This window comes from Podarcis raffonei, chromosome 16 (assembly GCF_027172205.1).
Source record: "Podarcis raffonei isolate rPodRaf1 chromosome 16, rPodRaf1.pri, whole genome shotgun sequence".
NCBI lineage: Eukaryota > Metazoa > Chordata > Lepidosauria > Squamata > Lacertidae > Podarcis > Podarcis raffonei.
In genome coordinates this window covers 1,624,212-1,648,597 of record NC_070617.1, presented here as the reverse complement: position 1 = coordinate 1,648,597, position 24,386 = coordinate 1,624,212, and the positions used below count along the sequence as shown (strand labels likewise).

Below are 24,386 nucleotides of genomic sequence, written 5' to 3'. Positions count from 1 at the left end.
TTTCGTGTGCATGCACACTTCTTCAGATACACTGAAACAGAAGTTGCCAGATCCTTCTATATAGTGAGAAGGTGGGGAGGGGTATTACTCAGAAGGGTGGTGGGAATGGGTGATTGGCAGATAGCTGTGATTTGGGGTGGGTGAGAGAGGGGGGAAATAGGTGAGGAAATACTGAAATAGCTTTGAGCCAATTTGGAAGATAAAAAAGACCTAGAGCTACCTTGCATGTCTACTCAGAAGCAAGCCCTAGTGAATCTAATGGGCTTACTCTGAGGCAACCGAGTTTAGCATCACCCCTTCCACATTGCAATTAGCCTGGAATAAAAACTACCAAGTTTAAAACAGAAGACACTCTTTAAGTTCAATTTTGGTGGTGATGGTTTAGCCCCCTCTGATGTAAATAGCCTTGAAATACCCTTCTATTTCTGGTGGCAGGGCAGTGAGAGGGCTGGCAAGACATAGCTAGATCTGTGCTGCAATTAGGCCCTGGGAAGACATATGTTGGATATATTGGGAAGCTGATCTAAAGTAAGGTTACCAGATGTCCCCGTTTCCCTGGGACAGTCCCTCAATTTACAAATCAATCCCCTGACATAATCCATGGAAGTTGAAACATGTCCCTGGATTTATTGGAAAAAAATCTGGTAACCCTTTTCTAAATCCTATTTTTGGGCGGGTTAGGGATGGAAGAGGACCCTTTGCAGGCAAATATACAGACACCTCCCCCCCCACATGCACTATAGCATGGGTAGGCAAACTAAGGCCCAGGGGCCAGATCCAGCCCAATCGCCTTCTCAATCCGGCCCATGGACAGTCCGGGAATCAATGAGTGTGTTTTTACATGAGTAGAATGTGTCCTTTTATTTAAAATGCATCTCTGGGTTATTTGTGGGGCATAGGAATTCGTACATTATTTTTTTTCCAAAATATAGTCCGGCCCCCCACAACGTCTGAGGGACAGTGGACTGACCCCCTGCTGAGAAAGTTTGCTGACCCCTGCACTATAGTAATGACCTGTGGGGTACAATGCAGCTTTTTTGGGGGGTAGGTTCCCAGGGCATGGGGTGAAGCCTTTTTTGAGCAAGTGCCCCTATACCTTCTGAGAACTCTGATTCAGACTAGAAGCTTGAAGCATTTTTAATTTGTACAAATGACCACAATCTGAGGGATGTTCAGTAGTGATTAGGTGTCACAGCACACTCTAAAAGTTGTTCCCAACAATGTGAGGAAGGGGATGCAGGGTCTCTTCAAGAGCACAGCTTTGCGGGGAGGGGTTCAGGCGCAGAGAGGGTTTTATCAGTGAGCCATGCTTTGCAATTCCATGCAAATAAGCAACAGGGAACCAGTAACGAACTTTATCATTGTCAATTATTTACCCCTTTGGAACAAAACAGACTTACAATGTTTCTATGTATTGAGAGGCTTGAGGGCTGTATAAGTCCTGAAGGACTTACCAAAGGAAAAGTAGATTAACAGCTTGAATACGAGAAGGATCTTGAGGCTTCTGCAAGTATCTTCTTTAACTTTTCTGTCTGATTGTGGAGGGAGTCTCAGGTATGTCTGCTGGTGAGGCAAGAGCAGAGTTGATCTTCTCAGCTTGCAGACTGATATTTGTCCTCTGACATCCCAGCAACAACACAAAGCAGACATCGGTAATGTCAACAATAAGCAGCTACAATTATCTTTAGTTCTCTCTGAGAGTGATTCTTGCTCTTTCCTCTCTTCTTGGACTTTCTGTGTGCTCCGGCTTCTGGCACAGTGTTTTTGATCTGCCAGAAGTGGTTTAGTCCTTCTGGCCACATGACCCGGAAAGCTGTCTCTGGACAAACGCCATCTCCCTTGGCCTGAAAGCAAGATGAGTGCCGCAACCCCATAGTCACCTTTGACTGGATTTAACCGTCCAGGGGTCCTTTACCTTTACCTTTTTTTACCTTCAGTTCTCTCTAAGAGTGATTCTTACTCTACCATTACCATTTTTTAAGATTTTGGCACCACATTTATAAGCTGGCCAGAAACAAACACCCCTCTCCCTTGAGGGATAGAAGATCCCTTGCGGCTCAAATTTCTCAATGGTATTTTTACTCTATGCGTGTCACATTTTAGTTATTTTTAGTGCTGTTGCGAGGAAGGGAGGCAGGAGGAGCTCATTTGGAGCAATGCCATTACGAGGGACTGGCTGGATTTCTTTATCTCCCACCCTGATGTTTGAATAATTTTTATTTAATTTTATTGAATAAACTCACTTTATGTAAAGACTCTCTATGTTTTTCCTTGCTCCCACAGGGTGGGGGTGGGGAATAGAATTCCCTGAACCTGGCACAGTAGGAAGACCATCCATACCTGCCTCTCCTTTTGCCTCCCTGTATTAACACCCGAGGAGGTGTCAATGACTTACTTGTGACCTATGAACTTACCTTAAAAAGCAGAAGAACATGAGAAGAGCCTGCTGGATTATGCCAAAGACCCATCTAGTCTAGCACATTTAATAAGGTGAACCTATCTAATTCACCTAGACAGCATCTTAAAAAGCAGAGACATCACCTTGCCAACAAAGGTCCGTATAGTTCAAGCTATGGTTTTCCCAGTAGTGATGTATGGAAGTGAGAACTGGACTATAAAGAAGGCTGATCGCCGAAGAATTGCTGCTTTTGAATTCTGGTGCTGGAGGAGACTTTTGAGAGTCCCATGGACTGCAAGAAGATCCAACCTCTCCATTCTGATGGAAATCAGCCCTGAGTGCTCACTGGAAGGACAGATCCTGAAGCTGAGGCTCCAGTAATTTGGCCACCTCATGAGAAGAGAAGACTCCCTGGAAAAGACCCCAAAGTTGGGAAAGATGGAGGGCACAAGGAGAAGGGGACGACAGAGGACGAGATGGTGGGACAGTGTTCTCAAAGCTACCAGCATGAGTTTGACCAAACTGCAGGAGGCAGTGGAAGACAGGAGTGCCTGGAGTGCTCTGGTCCAGGGGGTCATGAAGAATCGGACATGACTAAACGACTAAACAACAACATGAACTTACCTGTCACTCTATCCGATGTACCTCCTTTTACTGATGTATTTCTGGTGTATGACTGATGCTCCTGTCAGGCAGACCACATGGAGATAGTATAACATTCTGATTTCCCTTTGTTCTGGATTCTCCTCCCTCCTGTGTGCTGAGTGGGGATCCTGTTGCAATACTTTCCCCTTTGGAAATAATAAAGATCAGTCTTACTAGCTGCTTTACTCTTGTACTCTGCATTTGAGGAAAAGGACTTTGAATGGGAGGAAGTGGGAGCTGAGATTATGGAGCAGAGCCATCCCTTCCTTGCTCCCCACATATCCTGAGGAGGCTGCTTCTTTCCTGCCCAGGGGGAATGAGCAGGGCACAGAGGAGCTATTCCAGAAGGCGGGAGGATATAGAAGGAGATGCCTACTTGGTGGTGCTTGCAATTAGAAGGTGGCTCACCAAGAGGAAAGCTTATGCTCAAGACTGGCTAAGAGGAGTGCCCACCTTCAGGCCAGAGACTCCAGCAAGGGACAGGGATTTCTGCCAATAGCTGGAAGATTCTCCACCTCCACATCATAGCTTAGCAGGTGAGTGGGGGAAATTCTTTGGGACTCCCATGCAGGCTCAGAACTCTCGCTAGAAACCCCAAACTCCTGAATCTCATTCCTTGCACCAGAACCAGACAGATCCTTGCTGATTCTTTTTTTGCCTTGTGGGAAACATAAGGCTGGATTCTCCTCTTTCAAAGCAGCTGAGTTTAAAAACAGCCACGACAGTGGGATCTATCGGCTTGTTTCTCTTGCGTATTTAGCAGATTAATTGCGCTGCAGAAAGCGTGCTGGGAGAGCACAGGTTCAGGAAACAACGAAGAAAAGCAAAAATAACTTTTGCTTGGCTTTAATTACAAAAACTCCTCTTACATTAAATTACATTACATCTATAAGTATGACCCATTCACCAGGGTACGAGAGAGGTACGCACTGCTCTTTATATACTTACTATCTATCTATCATCTATCTATCTATCATCTATCTATCTATCTATCTATCATCTATCATCTATCTATCTATCTACTTTATATCCAACTGCTAACACAGCTTAATTAACACAACTTAACAGCATCTGCTATACTACTTCGCAGCTCTAAAACTAAGTCGTGATATTTGCTCTGGCCTTTAAAGAGATACACATCTTGTGAAACAATAAGGAACCTTAATATTTAAAGAAACCATTCAACAGTTTCTTGGCTTGCTGTGCTTCTCATGGTGGTCTTGGGCAGAGGCCAGGACTTCCAAGCAGCATTTTGAACTTCTGGGCAGAGAAGGAAGTGGGAAATGGCACCAGCCTCCCCTTGGCCAATTATTTCCCCTTCACAAAAGCCTGCATTCTCCCCCCGGCATTTGCAAAGAGTTCCCTCCCTCTCCCAAGGACTTACCAAATGAAGTACAGATCCATGGAGCGAAGAGAAGGATGGCCAGGAGGCTTCTGCTCGCGACTTCCACAATCATTTTGGCTTGGAGCGAAGAGAGCTTTGTTTTCAGTCCAATGCCTTTCGTACAAGGCGTCGCCCACACTTCCTCTTGTCCTGCGCCTAGAATGTCGGGGTCTCAGCGGTTTCCCACCTGCGCGCTCCTTTCCCAGGTAATTCCCACTCTATAGCTCTAAATCAGAACAAATTGCGATCCCCAGGAACCCCGATTGTTGCTTGTCCCGACTGAGTGCGCAGTCTTTCTTCTCCTCGAGAAGATGAGAGCCTGGTAAGGTCCAAAAGAGTCTTCTGGTGCTACTTCTTGTCCTAAGAAATTGTGCCATTTGCATGCCCGGAGTTATCAGTGGCACCATTTCAGCCTGAGCCAGGCTTTTAAAACCGCGAGGCCACATCACAACTTGAGTCAGACGTTTGTCATAGCACAGGGGATTTTTAAGGTATCCCGTGTGCGTGGCTGGCCCGTGAGTTTTGCCCCTAGAAATAAACCCATGCCCCCTCCCGCCGCTGACCACTCACTGCCCAGTGCTCAGCGCTAGAAAATGCTCTCTGCCTCCCTCTCCTGCTCCTCCTCCGCTGCACTCTCTCCAGCGTACACAGGACATATTAGAAGAGAGGTAATTTGAGGGATCCGGGTGGCGCTGTGGGTAAAAGCCTCAGCACCTAGGACTTGCTGATCGAAAGGTCGGCGGTTCGAATCCCCGCAGTGGGGTGCGCTCCCGTCATTCGGTCCCAGCACCTGCCAACCTAGCAGTTCAGAAGCACCCCCGGGTGCAAGTAGATAAATAGGGACCACTTACCAGCGGGAAGGTAAACGGCGTTCCGTGTGCTGCGCTGGCTCGCCAGATGCAGCTTGTCACGCTGGCCACGTGACCCAGAAGTGTCTGCGGACAGCGCTGGCTCCCGGCCTCTAGAGTGAGATGAGCGCACAACCCCAGAGTCTGGCAAAGCCATTTCCGACCTGGGAGGAGAGGGGGTTGCGGGCAGAAATCCCTCCCACATCTCACACGCGGGGGCTGGCCCTTGCCCCCGCGTGGTTAGGGAATCCCCGGGCGTGTCAGTGACCCGGCCCGCCAATCAGCGGGCCGGGGAGGCGTAGCCTAGCCTATTTAAGACTAGGCAAGACGGTCTAAGCAGCATTTTGAACTTCTGGGCAGAGAAGGAAGTGGGAAATGGCACCAGCCTCCCCTTGGCCAATTATTTCCCCTTCACAAAAGACGGCATTCTCCCCCCGGCATTTGCAAAGAGTTCCCTCCCTCTCCCAAGGACTTACCAAATGGTATTGGCGGTTAGGCATTGGCAGGGGTCAATTGTTATGCAAATGAAGGGGGGAAGGAAGCGCCATCACCTTCCCCAAAAGTAAGGGTAGTCCGGTAGTCCGGTAGAGGACTCCGAGGGGCGTGGCCCTGTCCGAAACCTAGGGAGGTAAGGGCCTCCGGCACGCCCCAGAGCGGTGACACCCGTGGGATCCTAGTTGGCGTACTTCAACAGGACTCCCACGGTTTGTGGACAACCCTCCCCGGTCCCCATGCCGGGTAGTCGATAGGAGCCAATGCCTAAGGCCAATACCTTCCAATTCTGTAATCAATAAAGTTGTGGCCTTTTTATGCCCATTAACCTAAAATTCTGTGTCCGGTGTCTTCATTTCACATGGGGGAGGGGACTTGCCACGCAAGACTGGCCCGTACGGGCAGGGGTACCTTTACCTTAATTTGAGACAGGACGAAAGCGGGCGGCGAGGAGGCGAGGCTGTTGCTGCTGCTGCTGCTGCTGCTGGATACCGGCGCTGGGCTAAATCCGAGACCCCCCGAAATATCCTCCCTCCCCCCTCAGCGCATTTTCCCCTCCCAGGCAGGACATGGAGGAGCCTCTTCAGGATTTATGTTGGTGGGGGGGAGAACCTCTGTTAAGTATTTGTGTTGATTTACTTATTTGGGGGGCAGTTGCCCCCCTTGGCTACACCCACTCCCGCTTTCCAGACGGTGTTTTTATTTTCCTTCTCCATTCCCGCTCTTTCTTTCCAGATCCTTCCTGTCTCCCTCTCTTCTTAGCTTATTTTTGTCCTTCCTTTCCTCTGCAATTCCTCGCCGGTTTCTCTCGTCTTCGTTTGCATGTTATCTTTCTTTCTGTCTTTCCTTCTTTCCTCTCTCCTCTATCTGCTTCCCCTCTTTTCCCTTTTCGTCCCCCTTTTCTCTCCCGCCTGTCGCATTCTAGCGCCTCCCTTTTCCCTTTTATACACGCGCGCAGCTGCCTGAATGAATTTTTAGTGTCACTATGCAAGTCCCACGACAACGTTTCACTTTCCGCCACGGACATTTGTGCGTGAACGCGTCTGCTGCATTTGGTATTCTGCGTTCAGTCTTGCCAGCTGGTTTCCTTGCCTGGAAGTCACCCAGAGAAAATACATCTATTGCTAATAAAGGAATCCAGTAAGTTACGTCTCTCTCGTCTCGCGACCTCTGCGTGTTCCTTCAGTTGCTTCCAATTTTGTTTCTGAGCCCAGTTCAAGGTGCTCATTGGTGTCTGAAGTCCAGCTGTAGTGGGAGATTCAGAGTTCTGCTAGTAATAGTCACCTCCCCTGACAGCCACACCTGTTTCCAAAGTTCCTACTTGGAACTAAATAACAGCAAAACAGGTAAAATATTTGCCACCATCTCCCTGCTTGGCTTTGCTGCTGCTTACCCAGTGCCGGATTTACGTATAAGCTAAACAAGCTATAGGTTAGCGCCCCACTCTCGGGGCGGGGGGGGGGGGGAGGTCAAAAAATTTAAAGGAAAAAAACCTGGATGTACATTTCCAAAATATAGGCTAAAAACAAATAAAATAAAACCTACATACAACAGCAGTGTTTTGTGTTCTGTAGGCTCCTATGGTGTAAGTAATGGGTTAGTCTGCTCCCTAAAATATCCCTGGTTAGCTCATTTCTATATATAGTGTGCCCACATTCTGCATGGACTGGTTGCAGGGCAACATGTAGCATGCAGACTGCAGCGCAGCACAGTTGAATGTAGGTCAAGCTGTTGTGCCTAATATTAAAGAGTGCTTGTAGTTTGTTATGAATAAAAAACCATTTTAAGTTAGAGCTTAATTATTTCACTATTAATATACTTCTTCTTAAATGTATTTCACTATTCATATACTTCTTAATTCTATTTCAGTTCAACAATTACTTTGATAAAATACATATTTTGTTATGTGCAAATGGCTTTATATACCTATTAGGTCCATAAATTACTATATAGCATATATTCAACAGAAAAAGCGGCAATTTGTTGTTGACTAAGGACAGCTGGAGGGACGCAGGTGGCGCAGTGGGTTAAACCACAGAGCCTAGGGCTTGCCGATCAGAAGGTTGGTGGTTCAAATCCCTGCAACTGGGTGAGCTCCCGTTGCTCAGTTTCTGCTCCTGCCAACCTAGCAGTTCGAAAGCACGTCAAAGTGCAAGTAGATAAATAGGTACCACTCTGGCGGGAAGGTAAACGGAATTTCCGTGTGCTCCTCTGGTTCGCCAGAAGCGGCTTAGTCATGCTGGCCACATGACCCGGAAGCTGTACACCAGCTCTCTCAGCCAATAAAGCGAGATGAGCGCCGCAACCCCAGAGTCGGCCACGACTGGACCTAACAGTCAGGGGTCCCTTTACCTTTTTAAGGACAGCTGGACATATAAAGGGCCCCATTACCTTCAGTAGCTTAGGGCCTCATCAAACCTAAATCTAGCCCTGGGCTCACCTATGTAGGGAGAGGAGAGATGCCAGATCCTCCCTGGAGGAGGGCCCTGGATTGACAGCAGCTGGCCAGACTCCATAACTCTGGGTAGGGAGGTTAAGGGGAGGGGTTAGTTCCAATGGAATGGTGTTTGGACTGAAGGATGAGGTATGTTCATCTACTTATTAGTGGGAGGGAGAATTGCTTTGTTAATTGTCTGAGTATTGCTAATCTTGTTTGTTACTTTTTATGTGACTGGTGTGTTCTTTTTGATTTTGTTTAAGGTGTATGTTATACAAAATATGAACATATCACATTACCCCTTCCCTCCATGGTTTTATGTATGTACATATATTTTTCTTTAATGTGAAGGTCTCTTGGAGACCTTTGGGTGACAAGCAACCAGCAAGATAAATAAATAAAGAAGATGATCAGAAATTAGCTTAAAATTTTGCTCTGCTTTTACTAGAAGATGATGTTTTGAGATACAGCTGCCAAACAGAGGTCAGCAGCCTTGATCAAAAACAGTGTGAGGCTGATCAGAGATAAGGGCTCCTTCTAAGAATTTAGTTGCTCCACTCTGAGCACCACTTTCCCTCTTCTTTTTGTTATGGGGTATAAATGGTTACTACCAAAGAAAACTGTAAGCAAAAATTGGGCTGTTGTTTTTTTAAAGCGAATGCCTTCAGATCATTATAGAAGCCTGCTGTTTTGCATGGGGTTCTGTCAAGAATATTGCCCACTGTTCAGTCCTGAAACTTCTCTCCCAGTCTGGATAGTATTCAACAAAACTCCACAAAGCTCTCATATGTAGATTTATTGAAGATAATCAAAGCACATGTAGAAATATTACTCACATTCCAATAGGTTGTTCTTTGGCTCTGAATGAAGATGGTTAGAAGTATTTTATGAAGTTCTCTATGGAATTCTGTAAGAACAAATGAGTTTGCCCCTCTTCCTGCATATGCAAGAACTAGACTGAAACTAGATTGCAAAGGGGGAAGGGAGGTTTCTTCCCCTCTGGTCAGAGCCAATAGAAACTAGAATATATCCCAACCTGCCTCAATGTCTAAAAAAGGGGGAAAGGCAGTATCTTTTCCTAAAGGACAGCATTGTTATTCCTTCTACCTAATGCTAATACACATATTTGCTATCACTAAATAACTGACCCTAGCCTACTTTCAAAATATAGAATATCTACTGTCTACTGTACATGAAGGCAGATAATTTGATGTATTATACATAGGAATTTGCACTTGAGCACTCTGTCATGGAATTCTATTCAATATTGATCCAGAACAGATTCCAGCGTATAGTTAGCAGAGTGAAAACTTGAACACATTGCAGGATTTCCAAAAAATAGACCATAGACAATTAATACACACACACATTTTTATTAATTTTTTTAACATATCATTTCCAACAGTCATTTGACATACATTTTTATCTTATACAATGTTTTAGACTTCCGCCAACTACCTCTGAAGATTTTCCACTCTTTATCACTAAATCTGCATTTCTTAATTTCTCTGTTACTTTTAATTGTCCTTAACAAATATTCTCTTCATAGTCTTCCTTGCAATATTTTGCATAATCCTCCTTACAAAACGTCTTGCAGTCCTACTAGCGTAATCTCTTTATTACAATTGCTTTTCAGATAGTTCAAATATTTCCTCCAGTCCTCTAAGAATCTCCTGCAGGTTTTGAATCCTTCCTGTTAGATTATCTAATTCTTCATAGTGCATTAATTTCATTTGCCGCTCTTCTTTCATCGGTAATTCTTCTTGTTTCCATTTTTGTTTCAATGATATTCTTGCTGTCATTGTTGCATATAAAAACAATTTACAATCTTGTCTATTAATATCATCCCCTACAATGCCAGGTAAAAATGCTACTGGTTTTTTTAATAAATGTATATTTCAACATCTTTTTCATCTCATTATCTATCATTTTCCAGAAGTTTTTTACTTTCTTACATTCCCACCATTGGGGTAAAAAGATCCTTCTTTTTCTTTACATTTCCAAATGCTGGAAACAATTAATATTTCATCCAGCAGAGCTTTACTGCTACCGAAGGCAATTGAGCAGAATGGTCACAAATTCATATACATTCAGAATTGGCACTGCCCATAAGAAATCCAGTTGCAGCAGACTTACCTTAAACTTAGAATAACTTATAGTAAGTCTAAACCTTAACACTATATACACAGAATACCACATAAGAAAGAAAGAAAGAAAGAAAGAAAGAAAGAAAGAAGTGAAATAAGGCTCTGTCTGGCCTTATTATTATAATCAGCATGACCTTGACAGAAAGAGATAATAGAACCATTTTAAGCGAGCTGTGCTCAGCTCCTCTGAAGGAATAAGCCAAACATCATGAACCTTCTGCTTGTTTCTTTCACACAGAGAAGCTTCCAGAATCCTCTTAATTAATTAGAACAGGAAAGATCTCTACTCATCAGATCAATGCTTTTGGTACTATGAAATCAAACTGACACACTCTCCCCTCCTGCAGTTTGTATTCTGAAGCATTATTACCTTTGACCACGGAGGCAGAGCATAGCCATCACGGCTAGCAGCCAACCACTCCTCTCAGATGATTTGAATCATAGAATTGAAGAGTTGGAAGTGATCTTGAGCGTCATTTGTTCCAACCACCTGCAATGGTGTTTCAAGGTGAGTGGATAAATGAACTCTGTTCCAGAGCGTTCTGGCTGGGAAAAAAAAAAGAAGAAGCCCTGACTACTCCTAGTAGTACTAGCAAATGTTAAAAAATAATGCCATAGTATTACGTGACTTCCAAACATCTTACCTGGTCCTCCAGCCTTCCTTACTGTGCATGCTCATCTCGGTCATTACCACCTTTTGGGGGGGTCTCCTCTGAGGAAGGGCGCAGGAGAGCCCTCTTGAGCTTGCATCGCAGAAGCAGCATCTATTAAAAAACAGTAGTGCATCAAGCATTAAAAGCTTCCCTAAACAGGGCTGCCTTCAGATGTCTTCTAAAAGTCTGGTAGTTGTTTTTCTCTTTGACATCTGGTGGGAGGGTGTTCCACAGGGCGGGTGCCACTACCGAGAAGGCCCTCTGCCTGGTTCCCTGTAACTTGGCTTCTCACAGGGAGGGGACCTCCAGAAGGCCTTCGGTGCTGCACCTCAGTGTCCGGGCAGAAAGATGGGGGTGGAGATGCTCCTTCAGGTCTTCTGGGCCGAGGCCGTTTAGAGCTTTAAAGGTCAGCACCAACACTTTGAATTGTTCTTGGAAACATACTCTCAAGAGGAGCAAGGGAGAGGCAGGCACACATTTGGCAGTCAGCCTCAATACCAGGTGATTAAGGAGATTAACAGAGATGGTTCTACCTTTCTCCTTTCCCAACTTTTTCTTCTTCCATATCATTATCAAACATGCAGAACCTCCAACAGCACAGACGAGAAGCGGCAGGATCCCCCAGTACTTTTGTTGTCCACCTGCAACAAGCAATAAGAGGCTCTTGGAATGCACTGCAACAACAGCCACCAAAGGGACCTCCCCTATGTGACTAAGAGAAGCAGAACAAATACTTGTATTTACACAAATTGAATGAGCCATCAAAACTATTGCACACCTCAATTTTCAAAACCTTGAAACCCAAAAAGTATTTGCTGGCAAATGTAAATGCACCATCAAATCTAATGTGCACCCTAATTTTCATGACATAATTTGGCAAAAAAAAGAGATGTACATTACAAAGGTAAAGGGCCCCTGGCAGTTAAGTCCAGTCGCAGACTGGGGTTGCGGCGCTCATCTTGCTTTTCTGGCTGAGGGAGCCGATGTTTGTCTGAAGACAGTTTTTCCGGGTCATGTGATTCACTGTAGCAGGAATAGCAAGCAAAGCACCTGAGTCCTGCTGGGGATTCTGGGAGTCCCATTGCAGGGAGAAGATGCTCTAAGAATTGCATGGTTCTTCAGATATCATTGCTGCTTTCACTTTTGTGGGTCCCAGGGCAATTTCTCAGCCTAGGAATCAAAGAAGAAAGCAGCAGGATAGCTTAGTTGGTAGAGCACAAGACTCTTAATCTCAGGAGCAGCAACTCATAGGGTGAAGCATAGTCTGCAAGCAGAGCTGTGTTGGCCCAAACCTGCTAAGAAGCTCGCAAGGAAGGAGGAGTGTTTGCTTATACAATCCCTATCTTGAGGGACTGTCTGAGTATTCACCACTCCAAGCAGAAGCAGTGGGTTATGAAAGGGATGATACATTTCTTACCTTCCCCACTTGCACAGATTTTGAGCAAGTCAAATGAGGCACGGTTTCGATCAACAGGATTGCTGACCAGGCAAGTGAATGTGGAGTCAGAAGAGCTTTTTCGCCAGGAGACGTGGAGATTCCTTCCATTGTCAGAAAGCCAGTACTTATCCAAACCTCCTACTAAGACCCTGGGGGGATTCCCACTTTTCCAGGAGATAGTGTATTCCTCCTTTACAGGTGCCTGGCACTGTAAGGACACATTGCAGCCTTCTGGAGTCTTGGATTGTACCTTATGTTGTATCCATGGTCTTGGCACTGGCTCTGTTTTAACAGAAATGAAAGTGATTAGGTTTCAGGGATGTGGCTGAACTGAATGCCTAGGAAGAGTCTGACTCTGGAGATGAAGGGATGCCAGTATAGAGGGAGCCAGAGCCTGACTCTGGAGATGAGGGGTTGCAGCCACAGACAGAGCAGAAGTGAGTTTGTTCGGCACCACTTCATCAAGAATTCCCAGACTCAGATAGAGCAGCAGACTCAGAGAACTCACAGACAGAGGGAGGGGAGGAGATAGATGACATTGAGGGGGTTGCTATGCAACCAGGAGGCAAGCAACATTTAGAGGGATATGTTTTATAGTGTGTGGAGGGAAGTTCACCCACCTCTTCCCCAAACCAGAAGAGCTGGAAATGTTAAAATACAACAGAAGTACAAAAGAGGAAGGACTGGACTTTGGCATCCTTCTTGTTGCGATAGGGGCGGAGACTCAGAGTGACCAACTCATAGCAAAGAGCAGCAGGCTCGGAGCCACGCTCAGCAAGTTAATTGCAAATAAACGTACCATAAAACTGCCAGAGACTCATGAATTCTTATCGGGGCTTCCTTGCCTGCCTGGGATCATTACATTAGGAGTTCGTGCCCCACATGCCTCTTGGTAACTGTGTAGGGCACGGGTGGGGGCTTTTGGGCCCAGAGGCCAAATATGTCCCTCCAAGCATCTCTATCTGGCCCTCAGGACTCTCTCCCAGAGTCCTTTCCCAGAGCCATATATCTTTCCCAGACATACTCCTCTCACTGGCCTTGATTCACACCTTACTTGAGTTCTTTTGTCTGGCTGAAAAGTATTACTGAATCTTGATGATGCCCCTTGCTTCCTGGAAGGAGGATGGGGGTTGCACACATGTGAAGAAACTAGCATATTGTAGAACAGTAACATTCAGACTCAATTCTCCACACACTTATTTCCTCTGATTTTGTGCCCCACTGGCATGTGGCCCCTGGAATGTTGTCTAGGTGAGACTGTGGCCCTCAGGCTGACAAAGGTTCCCCATCACATCTCATGATCTTCCCATTCTATGCTCAGCTCCACTACAAACTGACAAAGATGGTGAAATCATTGCTTGCCATAGGAGACTTCCGGGTTGGCGCCATCGTCTAATGGCGGATTCCCTCCGAGCTCCGGAGGGAATCGGCTCAACAGGGGTCGGGTTCTGCCGCGGCGGTGACGCGGGGACCCTTAGAAACCACAGGCGCTGAAGCCTGTGGACCTGGTGACTCGGCGGGCACCATTTGTGCCCCCCGACCCGCAAAGGAGCCTTTTTAAAGGCTCTGGAACGGGGGACGGAGAGCGGCGTGGTGCTGTGAGTCCACTGCTTCCCCAGCTGAGTGAAGCCGCATGCCATGGACGGAGAGCGCTAACTTCTTCCTCTGAACATTTGGATTAAAAGTAACGACCCGTGAGTAACACGGTAATTCGACTTAAAAGGGAAATTTTCTTTGGGAATTAGGCACGATCGGGTAAGGTGTTAAAAGGAAGTCCGCCTACCCGCTTTGTAAACATCGTAAAGCAAGGATTTTATTACTAAGGTTGTGAGAATACCTTTCTTCTTTGTGGAGAAAAGCAATTAACTTTACATTGGGGCAATTTAAGTGATTGTGCTGGAGGATAAGAGCTAACATTGAGAACGGAATTCACCCCTCCCCCAAGACCCAGGAGCGATCGGTGAGAAAGCCTGCGGAAGAGACATAAAGACTTTGACAGCTGTCAAACTAGCTGTCAAAGTTGGAAGAAAAAGGAAACTTTGTTTTTGCTGACTTTGCTGGTTATATTCGCTACAATTTGGTAACAAACTGTTAAAATAAAGAAGAAAAGGCTAACTTGGCTTTTGGGTGGGAATTGGAAGACATTAAGAAACTAGAATCCCTCTAGAGGGGGTTCAGGACATTACAAAAATGGCTGTAAGTGGAAAAATACTGGCTGAACTGGAGAAGACCTTCTCTCTCCTGGGAAAACTGCAGGAACAGACGGATGTTTTGACTATAAACGTCTCAATACTGAAGGGAACAGTAAATAAAGTTGCTGAGCCTGGAAGGGATATGATTCAAGCTCCTGCAGATGAACAGGGAAGCGTTGTTGTTGATCTAAAAATCCGTACAGCCAAACAAGAAAAGAAATTTGAGACATCTGAGAATGTGTTTAAAGAGGAACATGATGATCTGAAGGGAAAAGAAGGAGGAGCTATGATGTCGCAGATGATTAAGGAGAGCCAGAGGCCTGTTAAGATGGATACAAAGGAAAATAAGAACAGGATGATGAAAATTTGGTTTGAATTGAAGAATGGAAATTGGAGAGATCTCCTTATATGGAGATCTGAAGACATATGGAATACAATTTTGGCTAATGTGGAAATTGGAGCCTTTGGGACATTTGGACCTATGAGAAGTAAGAAACAAGATCTTGGCTCCATTGTTAAATATGGAGGTCTGGCTGGAAGAAATATGGACCTTATTGGAACAGAGCTTCTTCGAGATTCGGAATTTAAAATAAAGGACTATCAAAAAAACCGGCAGAGAGAAACTGAGAGAGAGTCGAGTGCCTCAGACGTGAGGTCGCCAGGCTGATTGCAGATGGACTGATGGACTTTGGTTGGGGTTCGAATCCGGGAAAGGGGGTGGTGGGGCTTTGGGAATCCAAAGGGTGTATAAATATATTTTGTTTTAATTAAGTTGGTTTTGCCACTAACATAAAAATGGGGATTTCAGGGAAGGGAATTGGGGCCGACCTTAGAAAAAGATTGTTAAGAATAAGTGCTGACGTATAAAGATTGAGGTTTTTAAGTTAAAATGGGTTAGTTAAATTGATGGGGCGAATTTAGGAAAAGTTTTTTAAGAATAAGTATTGATATATAAAGATTGAGGCTCATAAGTTAAAATTGGTTAATTAAAATGAATTAGAGAAAATAAGGTAAAGTGTGGGGATAAGAATTTGCTGAGCTAAAAAATGGAATTGGAATACAAGAAGGGCAGGTGTGGGGAAGTCAAGGAAATTGGTTATGGAAAGTAAGCAATGTAAACTTTCTTAATTGTTCCTTTTTCTTCTTCTTTTTTCTCTTTTTTGTCTTTCTTTTTTATTTTATTTTTTTGAAAATTTCAATAAATATATTTTTTTAAAAAAAAGAGAGAAATCATTACTTGCCATAAACAGTGAGGATGAAGTGGTGTTCTTGGAACAGCGCAGAGTTAATCCAGGTACGAGCTTCATAGAGCCCACCGTGCTCCATTGTCAGGTTCTTGATCCTCAACGTGGTCTCATTAACCATTGCCAAGTTCTTGATCCTCAATGCAATGGCATCCTCAGTTTCCATCTGTTGTTCATACTGGCTCCTGAAATTTGACTGATCCAGTTTTCCATCCCTGAACTCACCAAGCAGGTATGGATCCCCAGATGTGGGGTGGAAGGCCCATTCAATTTTGACCACTTTTTGGGCTGGGGGTGCATTTAAAGAAAGGAATACTGATCCTCCCAGGATCCCGTTCACGTGATAGGTCAGATCCTCTGCTGCTTGACTCAAAGTGCCTATTGGGGCAGGAGAGGAGGGGAAAGATGAACAAGGACATGGGTTAGCACCAATCACTCCTCACTCTCATCACCACCATTGTCTGAGCCAGAGGAAGAGCTGAGTGAGCTACAATGGTAATGAAATTGGTGGGGGAGGCGGAGTGGGAGTTGCAGTGTTGGTTTCTTTTGTTCTTGTTTTTATTATGCATTTTGTGTTCTTGTATTTTTATGCTGTGTTTTTTTCATGGAATTCTACTCAATATTGATCCAGAGTAGATTCCAATGTATAGTTAGCAGAGCAGCAACTTAAACATGTTGCAGGATTCCCAAAAAATAGGCCAGAGGCAATTATTATTTCATCCAGCAGAGCTTTACTGCTACTGAAGGCAGATGAGCAAAATGGTCACCAATCCAAAACATTCAGGACTGGCACTGTCCATAAGAAATCCAGTTGCAGCAGACTTCACTTAAACTTACAATAACTTATAATAAGTCTAAACCTTAACACTAAGCATACTATGTACAGAACATCACACCAGAAGGAAAAGAGATAGAAAGAGAAACACTGGCTCCTTTTATAATCAGCAAGACCTTGACAGAAAGAGACAAGAGAACTACAGTAGTCAAACCAGCTGTACTGTAACCCAAACATCCGGAACCTTCTGCTTGTTTCTTTGACAAAGAGAAGCTTCCATAACCTTCTTGAATTAATTAGAATTGGAAAGATCTTTACACATCAGATCCATACTTTCTGCACTAAAAATGCAAACTGACCGTTTTGACCTGAGGTCTTCAGATGAAGAGCAGTATACAATTATTATTATTATTATTATTATTATTATTATTATTATTATTAGACCCCATGCTGGTATATGCACTCTCAAATGTCCTGTTTCCACAGGTTCAGGCTGGCAAGAATCCACAGCAAAGGCCACAAGCACACAGTTCAGATAAGGAGGAACAGGCAAGCTTAAGAGTAGCCCACAGTCTGGTTGAAGTGAAGCAATTGAGGCAGAGTTGTACTGCAAGATCTGGCCACAGCGAGGCAGCAGTTCAGGCAAGAACATAGGCAAAGGCACGGCTAAGAGGCATGGCCACAGGGAGGCAGTGCAGGAAAAGATCAGGGTTGGAAGGGAAACATCTTTTCAGCAGCGCTCTCTGCCTCCTCTTGAGGGTTTTAAGGCAGAGTTGCCAGAACTCCCATCCAGGCACCACTGAGGTCCTCCTCACAAATAGCCCTTTACTCAAAAGGAGCCCTGCTCTGCAGCCAAGCACTCCTAGGCATGTGGAAGAGGGGGACTGGACACCTTTTTGTTATTCCCTTCCAGGACTGTCCCGCCTCTCTGGAGGCTGAGTCAGATTGGTCCCTTCTACTGATTGTGATGATCTTATTCTGCCTCTTAAGATTCCATCACTCCCAGGGGCTTAGGGGCTGTTCTGCCTCCTCTTCCTTGTTTCTTCTTTGACGGTCCCAGGTCCTGCTTGAACATTGTTCTGGGGTGTTCCTGAGTGCTAGAAATTTCTGGGGGCTCCAGATCATCCTCATCCAAATGCTTCTTGGAACAAGGGTACTGCATCCACAGGACACCATATATGCTGATGCTGAGGAGCTCATTCCAGGCATCCTGCCCAATGACTCCCGAGAACTTAAAATAGATTCATAGACTCATCTAGTGCAACCCACAGCAATGCAGGAATCTCAGCTAAAGGTTCCCTGGCAGATGGCGACCCAACATCTGTTTTAAAATCTTAAATGAAGCAGAGTCCGCAACTGTCACAGAGTTCTCCCTAATGTTTAGTTGGTACAAACTGGCTTATAATTTGAAGCCTACATCAAAAGTGTCCTTATCCACAGCTCCCTTTTTAATTTGTACAAATACCACAATCTGAGGGATGTTCAGTAGCGATTAGGTGTCACAGCACACTCTAAAAGTTGTTCCCAACAATGTGAGGAAGGGCATGCAGGGTCTCTTCAAGAGCACAGCTTTGCGGGGAGGGGTTCAGGCGCAGAGAGGGTTTTATCAGTGAGCCATGCTTTGCAATTCCATGCAAATAAGCAACAGGGAACCAGTAACGAACTTTATCATTGTCAATTATTTACCCCTTTGGAACAAAACAGACTTACAATGTTTCTATGTATTGAGAGGCTTGAGGGCTGTATAAGTCCTGAAGGACTTACCAAAGGAAGAGTAGATTAACAGCTTGAATACGAGAAGGATCTTGAGGCTTCTGCAAGTGTCTTCTTTAACTTTTCTGTCTGATTGTGGAGGGAGTCTCAGGTATGTCTGCTGGTGAGGCAAGAGCAGAGTTGATCTTCTCAGCTTGCAGACTGATATTTGTCCTCTGACATCCCAGCAACAACACAAAGCAGACATCGGTAATGTCAACAATAAGCAGCTGCAATTATCTTTAGTTCTCTCTGAGAGTGATTCTTGCTCTTTCCTGTCTTCTTGGACTTTTCTGTGTGCTCTGGCTTCTGTCACAGTGTTTTTGTTCTGCCAGAAGTGGTTTAGTCCTGCTGGCCACATGACCCGGAAAGCTGTCTCTGGAAAAACGTCAGCTGCTTCAGCCTGAAAGCAAGATGAGTGCCGCAACCCCATAGTCACCTTTGACTGGATTTAACCATCCAGGGGTCCTTTACCTTTACCTTTTTTTATCTTCAGTGATTGTTACTCTGCCGTTACCATTTTTTAAAATGTTGGCACCACATTTATAAGCTGGTCAGAAACACACCAACACACACCCACACACCCCCTTGAGGGATAGGATATCCCTTGCCAGGCTCAAATTTCTCAATGGTATTTTTACTCTATGCGTGCCTGTGGCATTTTAGTTATCTTTATATTTTGGAACAACATTTCTAAGCCAACCTACTTCCCTGTGCTATATTCTCTCTCTCATTGATCTTCTTTCCTTTTTTAATGTTGGAACAACATTACTGAGCCGACCAAGAAAAGTGTTTTGTCTGGAAGGCTGACAAGCATTTAAATTGCATCAAAATGCAATAGGATTGATTTAAGAGAAAATCTGAAGTCTGAATGGAAAATGCGTATAATAAATTGATACTTACATATAAGACAGATTTGCTTCCCCAAACTGCAGTGAAATTCTGACAGCTATACATTGGCATCTACTGCATCGACAGTGAATATCAACCAATTCACAAATGTCAAACCACCTCACTCATTCATTGAACACTAAGGACTCATTCACAAATGACTGTCAAATGGTGTCGACTATATTGTATGTACCTCACATGTAATTTACTTGGTGTAAATAAGCCCAAGAAAGCTGAGATATATAGACAATAAGGTTTATTACTTAGACAAGAAACTATGTGACACTAAAAATCTGTAGATGGTTGACCCTAGACCCAGGCCTCAGACTCTTTTCAGCACTTACTTTCTCACATTCCTGAAGTATGTGTCCCCTGCGGATTCTGGTGAAAGACAATGGCAGGTGATTGCTAGCATGTTTACCTTTACCTTACCTGTTTTATACTTATATTAGGATAAGTAAGGCGAGGACCAGAAGGTAGGTGCTTGAGGTGACAGTCAGGGACTGGACTGAAGGGAACGAGATTCAGGAGGAGGAATGGTGGAGGTCACCACCCTCCTTCTCTCACAGCTTCCAGAGGAGAGGAAGGCAGTACAGTGGTACCTTGGGTTACAGACGCTTCAGGTTACATGAGCTTCAGGTTACAGACTCCTCTAACCCAGAAATAGTACCTTGGGTTAAGAACTTTGCTTCAGGATGAGAACAGAAATCGCGTGGCGGCAGCAGGAGGCCCCATTAGCTAAAGTGGTGCTTCAGGTTAAGAACAGTTTCAGGTTAAGAATGTACCTCCGGAACGAATTAAGTTCTTAATCCGAGGTACTACTGTAATGAATTACAGCAGGTGGTTGAGGAAGGTCACAGCTCAGAGACAGGCAAACAGAAGGTAGGAGCTGGGAGGAGGGCCAGGAGAGAGCAGCCTGGAGAATATTTCTGACCCACCTTCTCCCAGAACTCGGCGTTCATTGAAGGTGCAAGAACAAAGGACTCAGGGACAATAGGCTCCTGGAAGCCACTGTAAGGGGAAGTGCTGTTGCCAGGAATGGAGGCGGGAGGAGCTCATTTGGAGCAATGCCATTACGAGAGACTGGCTGGATTTCTTTGTCTGTCACCATGTTTATTTAAATTTATTGAATAAACTCACTTTATTTAAAGACACTCTATGTTCTCCTTGCTTCATGCTCCCACAGGGTGTGGGGTGGGGAATAGAATTCCCTGAACCTGACACAGACAGAAGACCATCCATACCTGCCTCTCCTTTTGCCTCCCTGTATTCTTGAAGCTATGGGACGCGGGTGGCGCTGTGGGTTAAACCACAGAGCCTAGGACTTGCCAATCAGAAGGTTGGCGGTTCGAATCCCCGCGACGGGGTGAGCTCACATTGCTCGGTCCCAGCTCCTACCAACCTAGCAGTTCGAAAGCACATCAAAGTACAAGTAGATAAATAGGTACCACTCCAGCGGGAAGGTAAACGGTGTTTCCGTGCGCTGCTCTGGTTCGCCAGAAGTGGCTTAGTCATGCTGGCCACATGAGCCAGAAGCTGTACGCTGGCTCCCTCGGCCAATAAAGCGAGATGAGTGCTTCAACCCCAGAGTCTGCCACAACTGGACCTAATGGTCAGGGGTCCCTTTACCTTTATCCTTGAAGCTACCAACATGAGTCTGACCAAACTGCGGGAGGCAGTGGAAGACAGGAGTGCCTGGTGTGCTCTGGTGCATGTGGTCACGAAGAGTTGAACATGACTAAACGACTAAACAACAAAAAATTAACACCCGAAGAGGTGTCAATGACTTGCCTGTGACCTATGAACTTACCTGATGTACCTCCTTTTAATGATGTATTTCTGGTGTATGACTGATGCTCCTGTCGGGCAGACCATGTGGAGATAGTACAACATTCTGATTTTCCTTTGTTCTTTGCTCCTCCCTCCTGTGTGCTGAGTGGGGACCCTGTTGCAATACTTTCCCCTTTTCAAATAATAAAGATCAGTCTTACTAGCCGCTTTGCTCTTGTACTCTGGTTGGCCTGTTTCTTTCCCTCCAACCGATAGAGACCTTTCAAAGGACTTTACGGGAGCTAGAGGATTTTCTTAAAACAGACTAACCACAAAATAGTATTTTAAGAAGGAGATATGCTTTAGTTATTTTGTTAAGATCAACAAACTTTTTCTCTGAGATGTTTATTGTTTACTTCTTCAATGACTACCAGTCTTTAACAGCAATGGCAGTTCGAATCCCCACGATGGGGTGAGCTCCCATTGCTCGGTCCCTGCTCCTGCCAACCTAGCAGTTTAGCAGCTTAGTCCTGCTGGCCACATGACCCGGAAGCTGCACGCCGGCTCCCTCGGCCGGGAAAGTGAGATGAGCGACGCAACCCCAGAGTCGTTCGCAACTGGACCTAATGGTCAGGGGTCCCTTTACCTTTACGTGTGAAATGTGGGAAGCGGGTGGCGCTGTGGTCTAAACCACTGAGCCTCTTGAGCTTGCTGATCGGCAGGTCGGCGGTTCGAATCCCTGTGACAGGGTGAGCTCCCGTTGTTCGGTCCCTGCTCCTGCCAACCTAGCAGTTTGAAAGCATGTCAAAGTGCAAGTAAATAAATAAGTACTGCTCCGGTGGGAAGGTAAATGGTATTTCCGTGCGCTGCTCTGGTTTCAACAGAAGCGGCTTAGTCATGCTGGCCACATGACTCGGAAAAACTGTCTGCAGACAAACGCCGGCTCCCTTGGCTAGTAAAGCGAGATGAGCGCCACAACCCTGCAGTCATTCGCGACTGGACTTAACTGCCAGGGGTCCTTTACCCTTTACCTTTACCTGTGAAATGCAGCTACCCTTTGTAATCTGGGTTTTTGTGAGGCACTTCTCCAATCACTACATGTTCACAAAAATGTATGTATACGGAGAAACTGTGTGTAAGAAAGCATACACTAGTGAAAATTGCACGCCAAAGGAAGGGCACAGAGGCAGCAGCCCCTCTTCCACTCTCTGACCTTCTAGCATATGGAGGTTCCACATAGGTAAAAATATAATGAAACTGCACATTGTATTAATTGACATTATTTTTTAATATATTAGTGGCCATGTGATAATTTTAGCTTATAAATTTTATTGTTTAATGTCTTAACTTGTATATTAAGGTACTTTTATAGCTCTGTTTAGAGTAGTTAATGTCTTGATAATATAAATGTTTCAAGTTTTTTGTATCAATCTAGTATATTTTCTTTTAATTGTTGAATGATTCTGTGTACATTGCGGCAGCCTTTGGCTATGTGCAATAAAACCGACTGACCGACTGACTGACACATAGGTAAAAGTAAAAAAAAAAAACCCTGGACAGTTAAGGCCAGTCAAAGTATGCAGACTATGGGGTTGCAGCACTCATCTCATTTTCAGGCTGAGGGAGCTGGCGTATGTCCACAGACAGCTTTTCGGGTCATGTAGCTAGAAGGGCTGAATCCCTGCTGGTGCAGCAGGACACCATGCCAAATTCCAGAGCGCATGGGAATTCATTTTCCACATACCTATTGCTATCAGCCCTTGACAACAGCCCTCTCAGCTCAGTGCCCAGTGTGGGGGAATCAGTTGTGTCACCCTAAATCCAGCCCTGCCCCCAACCCACCAGTTGCAGGAAGGAGGGAGTGGAGGGCTGGGCAAGAGTGGCAAGGACCTAATGGTGCTGCTGCTGGTGGTGGTGGTGAATTGGGGTGTGTGTGTTTGTGCTCCTCATTGTCTCCAGTGTGGCAGGTCAAGGGTGTGACTGGGGGCTTGAGAAGGGGGATCAGTGGGGTGGGGAGGTGCAGCAGAGGTTGGGGGCAATCATGTGCAGAAAACCCCGCCTAGTGGGTAAGAGCAAACTCAGCTTCCTGTTTTTTGATTGGCAAGATGGAGATTTTTTAAAATATCATCTGGATTTTTAAGATCCACATCCAAAACACACACACACACACACACCAATAAGGAAAGAGGACCTCAGATCTATGACTTTCTGCATCTTTCCTCCACCCGTCCAGGATGGACTAGGAGAAGGATAGTCCAGATTGTGACTGTGCGGGAGGGTTGAGAGGTGGCAGCGATTATTTTGGAGTCTCTTTGACTCCTGTTCTGTGCACTCAGATCTTATCTGGCAGGATTTCAGGGGTCAGAATCTCATACACACACCATGATTCTGGGTTCTCCTGCATTTCCATGCCATGCATCTATCTATCTGTTTGACAAATATATACCTTAAACCTGTTAATTGTGTATTCAATTATATATATTTCATTAAATATATTATTTGGGTATACTAAATAATAGTAATGATATTGTGACCACTTTAATAATGTGGAAATCTAATAACAATAACAATAATAATTGTATTATTTATACCCCGCCCATCTGGCTGGGCTTCCCCAGCCACTCTTGGTGGCTCCCAACAGAATATTAAAAACACAATGAAACTTCAAACATTAAAAACTTCCCTAAACAGGGCTGCCTTCAGATGTCTTCTAAAAGTCAGGTAGTTGTTTATTTCCTAGACATCTGATGGGAAGGTGTTCCACTGAGAAGGCCCTCTGCCAGGTTCCCTGTATCTTCGCTTCTCACAGTGAGGCAACCGCCAGAAGGCCCTCAGAGCTGGACCTCAGTGTCCAGGCACAATGATGGTGGTGGAGACGCTCCTTCAGGTACACTGGGTTGAGTCCATCTAGGGCTTTCAAGGTCAGCACCAACACTTTTAATTGTGCTTAGAAACGTACTGGGAGCCAATGTAGGTCTTTCAGGTCCAGTGTTATGTGGTCTCAGCAGCCGCTCCCAGTCACCAGTCTAGCTGACGCATTCTGGATTAGTTGTAGTTTCTGGGTCACCTTCAAAGGTAGGCCCACATAGAGCGCATTGCAGTAGTCCAAGCAGGAGATAACCAGAGCATACACCACTCTGGTGAGACAGTCTGTGGGCAGGTAAGCTCTCAGCCTGCGTACCAGACGGAGCTGGTAGACAGCTACCCTGGACACAGAATTGACCTTCACCTCCATGGACTGCTGTGAGTCCAAAATGACTCCCAGGCTGCGCACCTGGTCCTTCAGGGGCACAGTTACCCCATTCAGGACCAGGGAGTCC

At 45.2% G+C, this 24,386-nt stretch overlaps 2 protein-coding genes across 2 annotated transcripts in view; both read right to left on the bottom strand.

Annotated features, from left to right (window-relative positions):
* The window catches only part of LOC128403388 (SLAM family member 6-like), a 58,514-nt gene extending 53,637 nt beyond the window's left edge, over positions 1-4,877 (bottom strand). Inside the window, exon 1 of the mRNA XM_053368117.1 lies at positions 4,428-4,877. Coding sequence (XP_053224092.1) covers positions 4,428-4,500 — 73 coding nt within the window. The 5' untranslated portion in view covers positions 4,501-4,877. The remainder of the gene's footprint in view (positions 1-4,427) is intronic.
* A 6,161-nt stretch (positions 4,878-11,038) lies between these two features.
* LOC128404063 (T-lymphocyte surface antigen Ly-9-like) lies at positions 11,039-18,697 on the bottom strand. Its single transcript, XM_053369349.1, has 5 exons — positions 18,418-18,697; positions 15,876-16,256; positions 12,422-12,724; positions 11,538-11,645; positions 11,039-11,115 (listed from the first exon to the last, which is right to left on the bottom strand). Exons 1-5 carry the CDS (start codon positions 18,611-18,613, stop codon positions 11,039-11,041), a joined length of 1,065 nt encoding a protein of 354 aa, XP_053225324.1. The 5' UTR covers positions 18,614-18,697.
* Between the last annotated feature and the right edge of the window lie 5,689 nt (positions 18,698-24,386).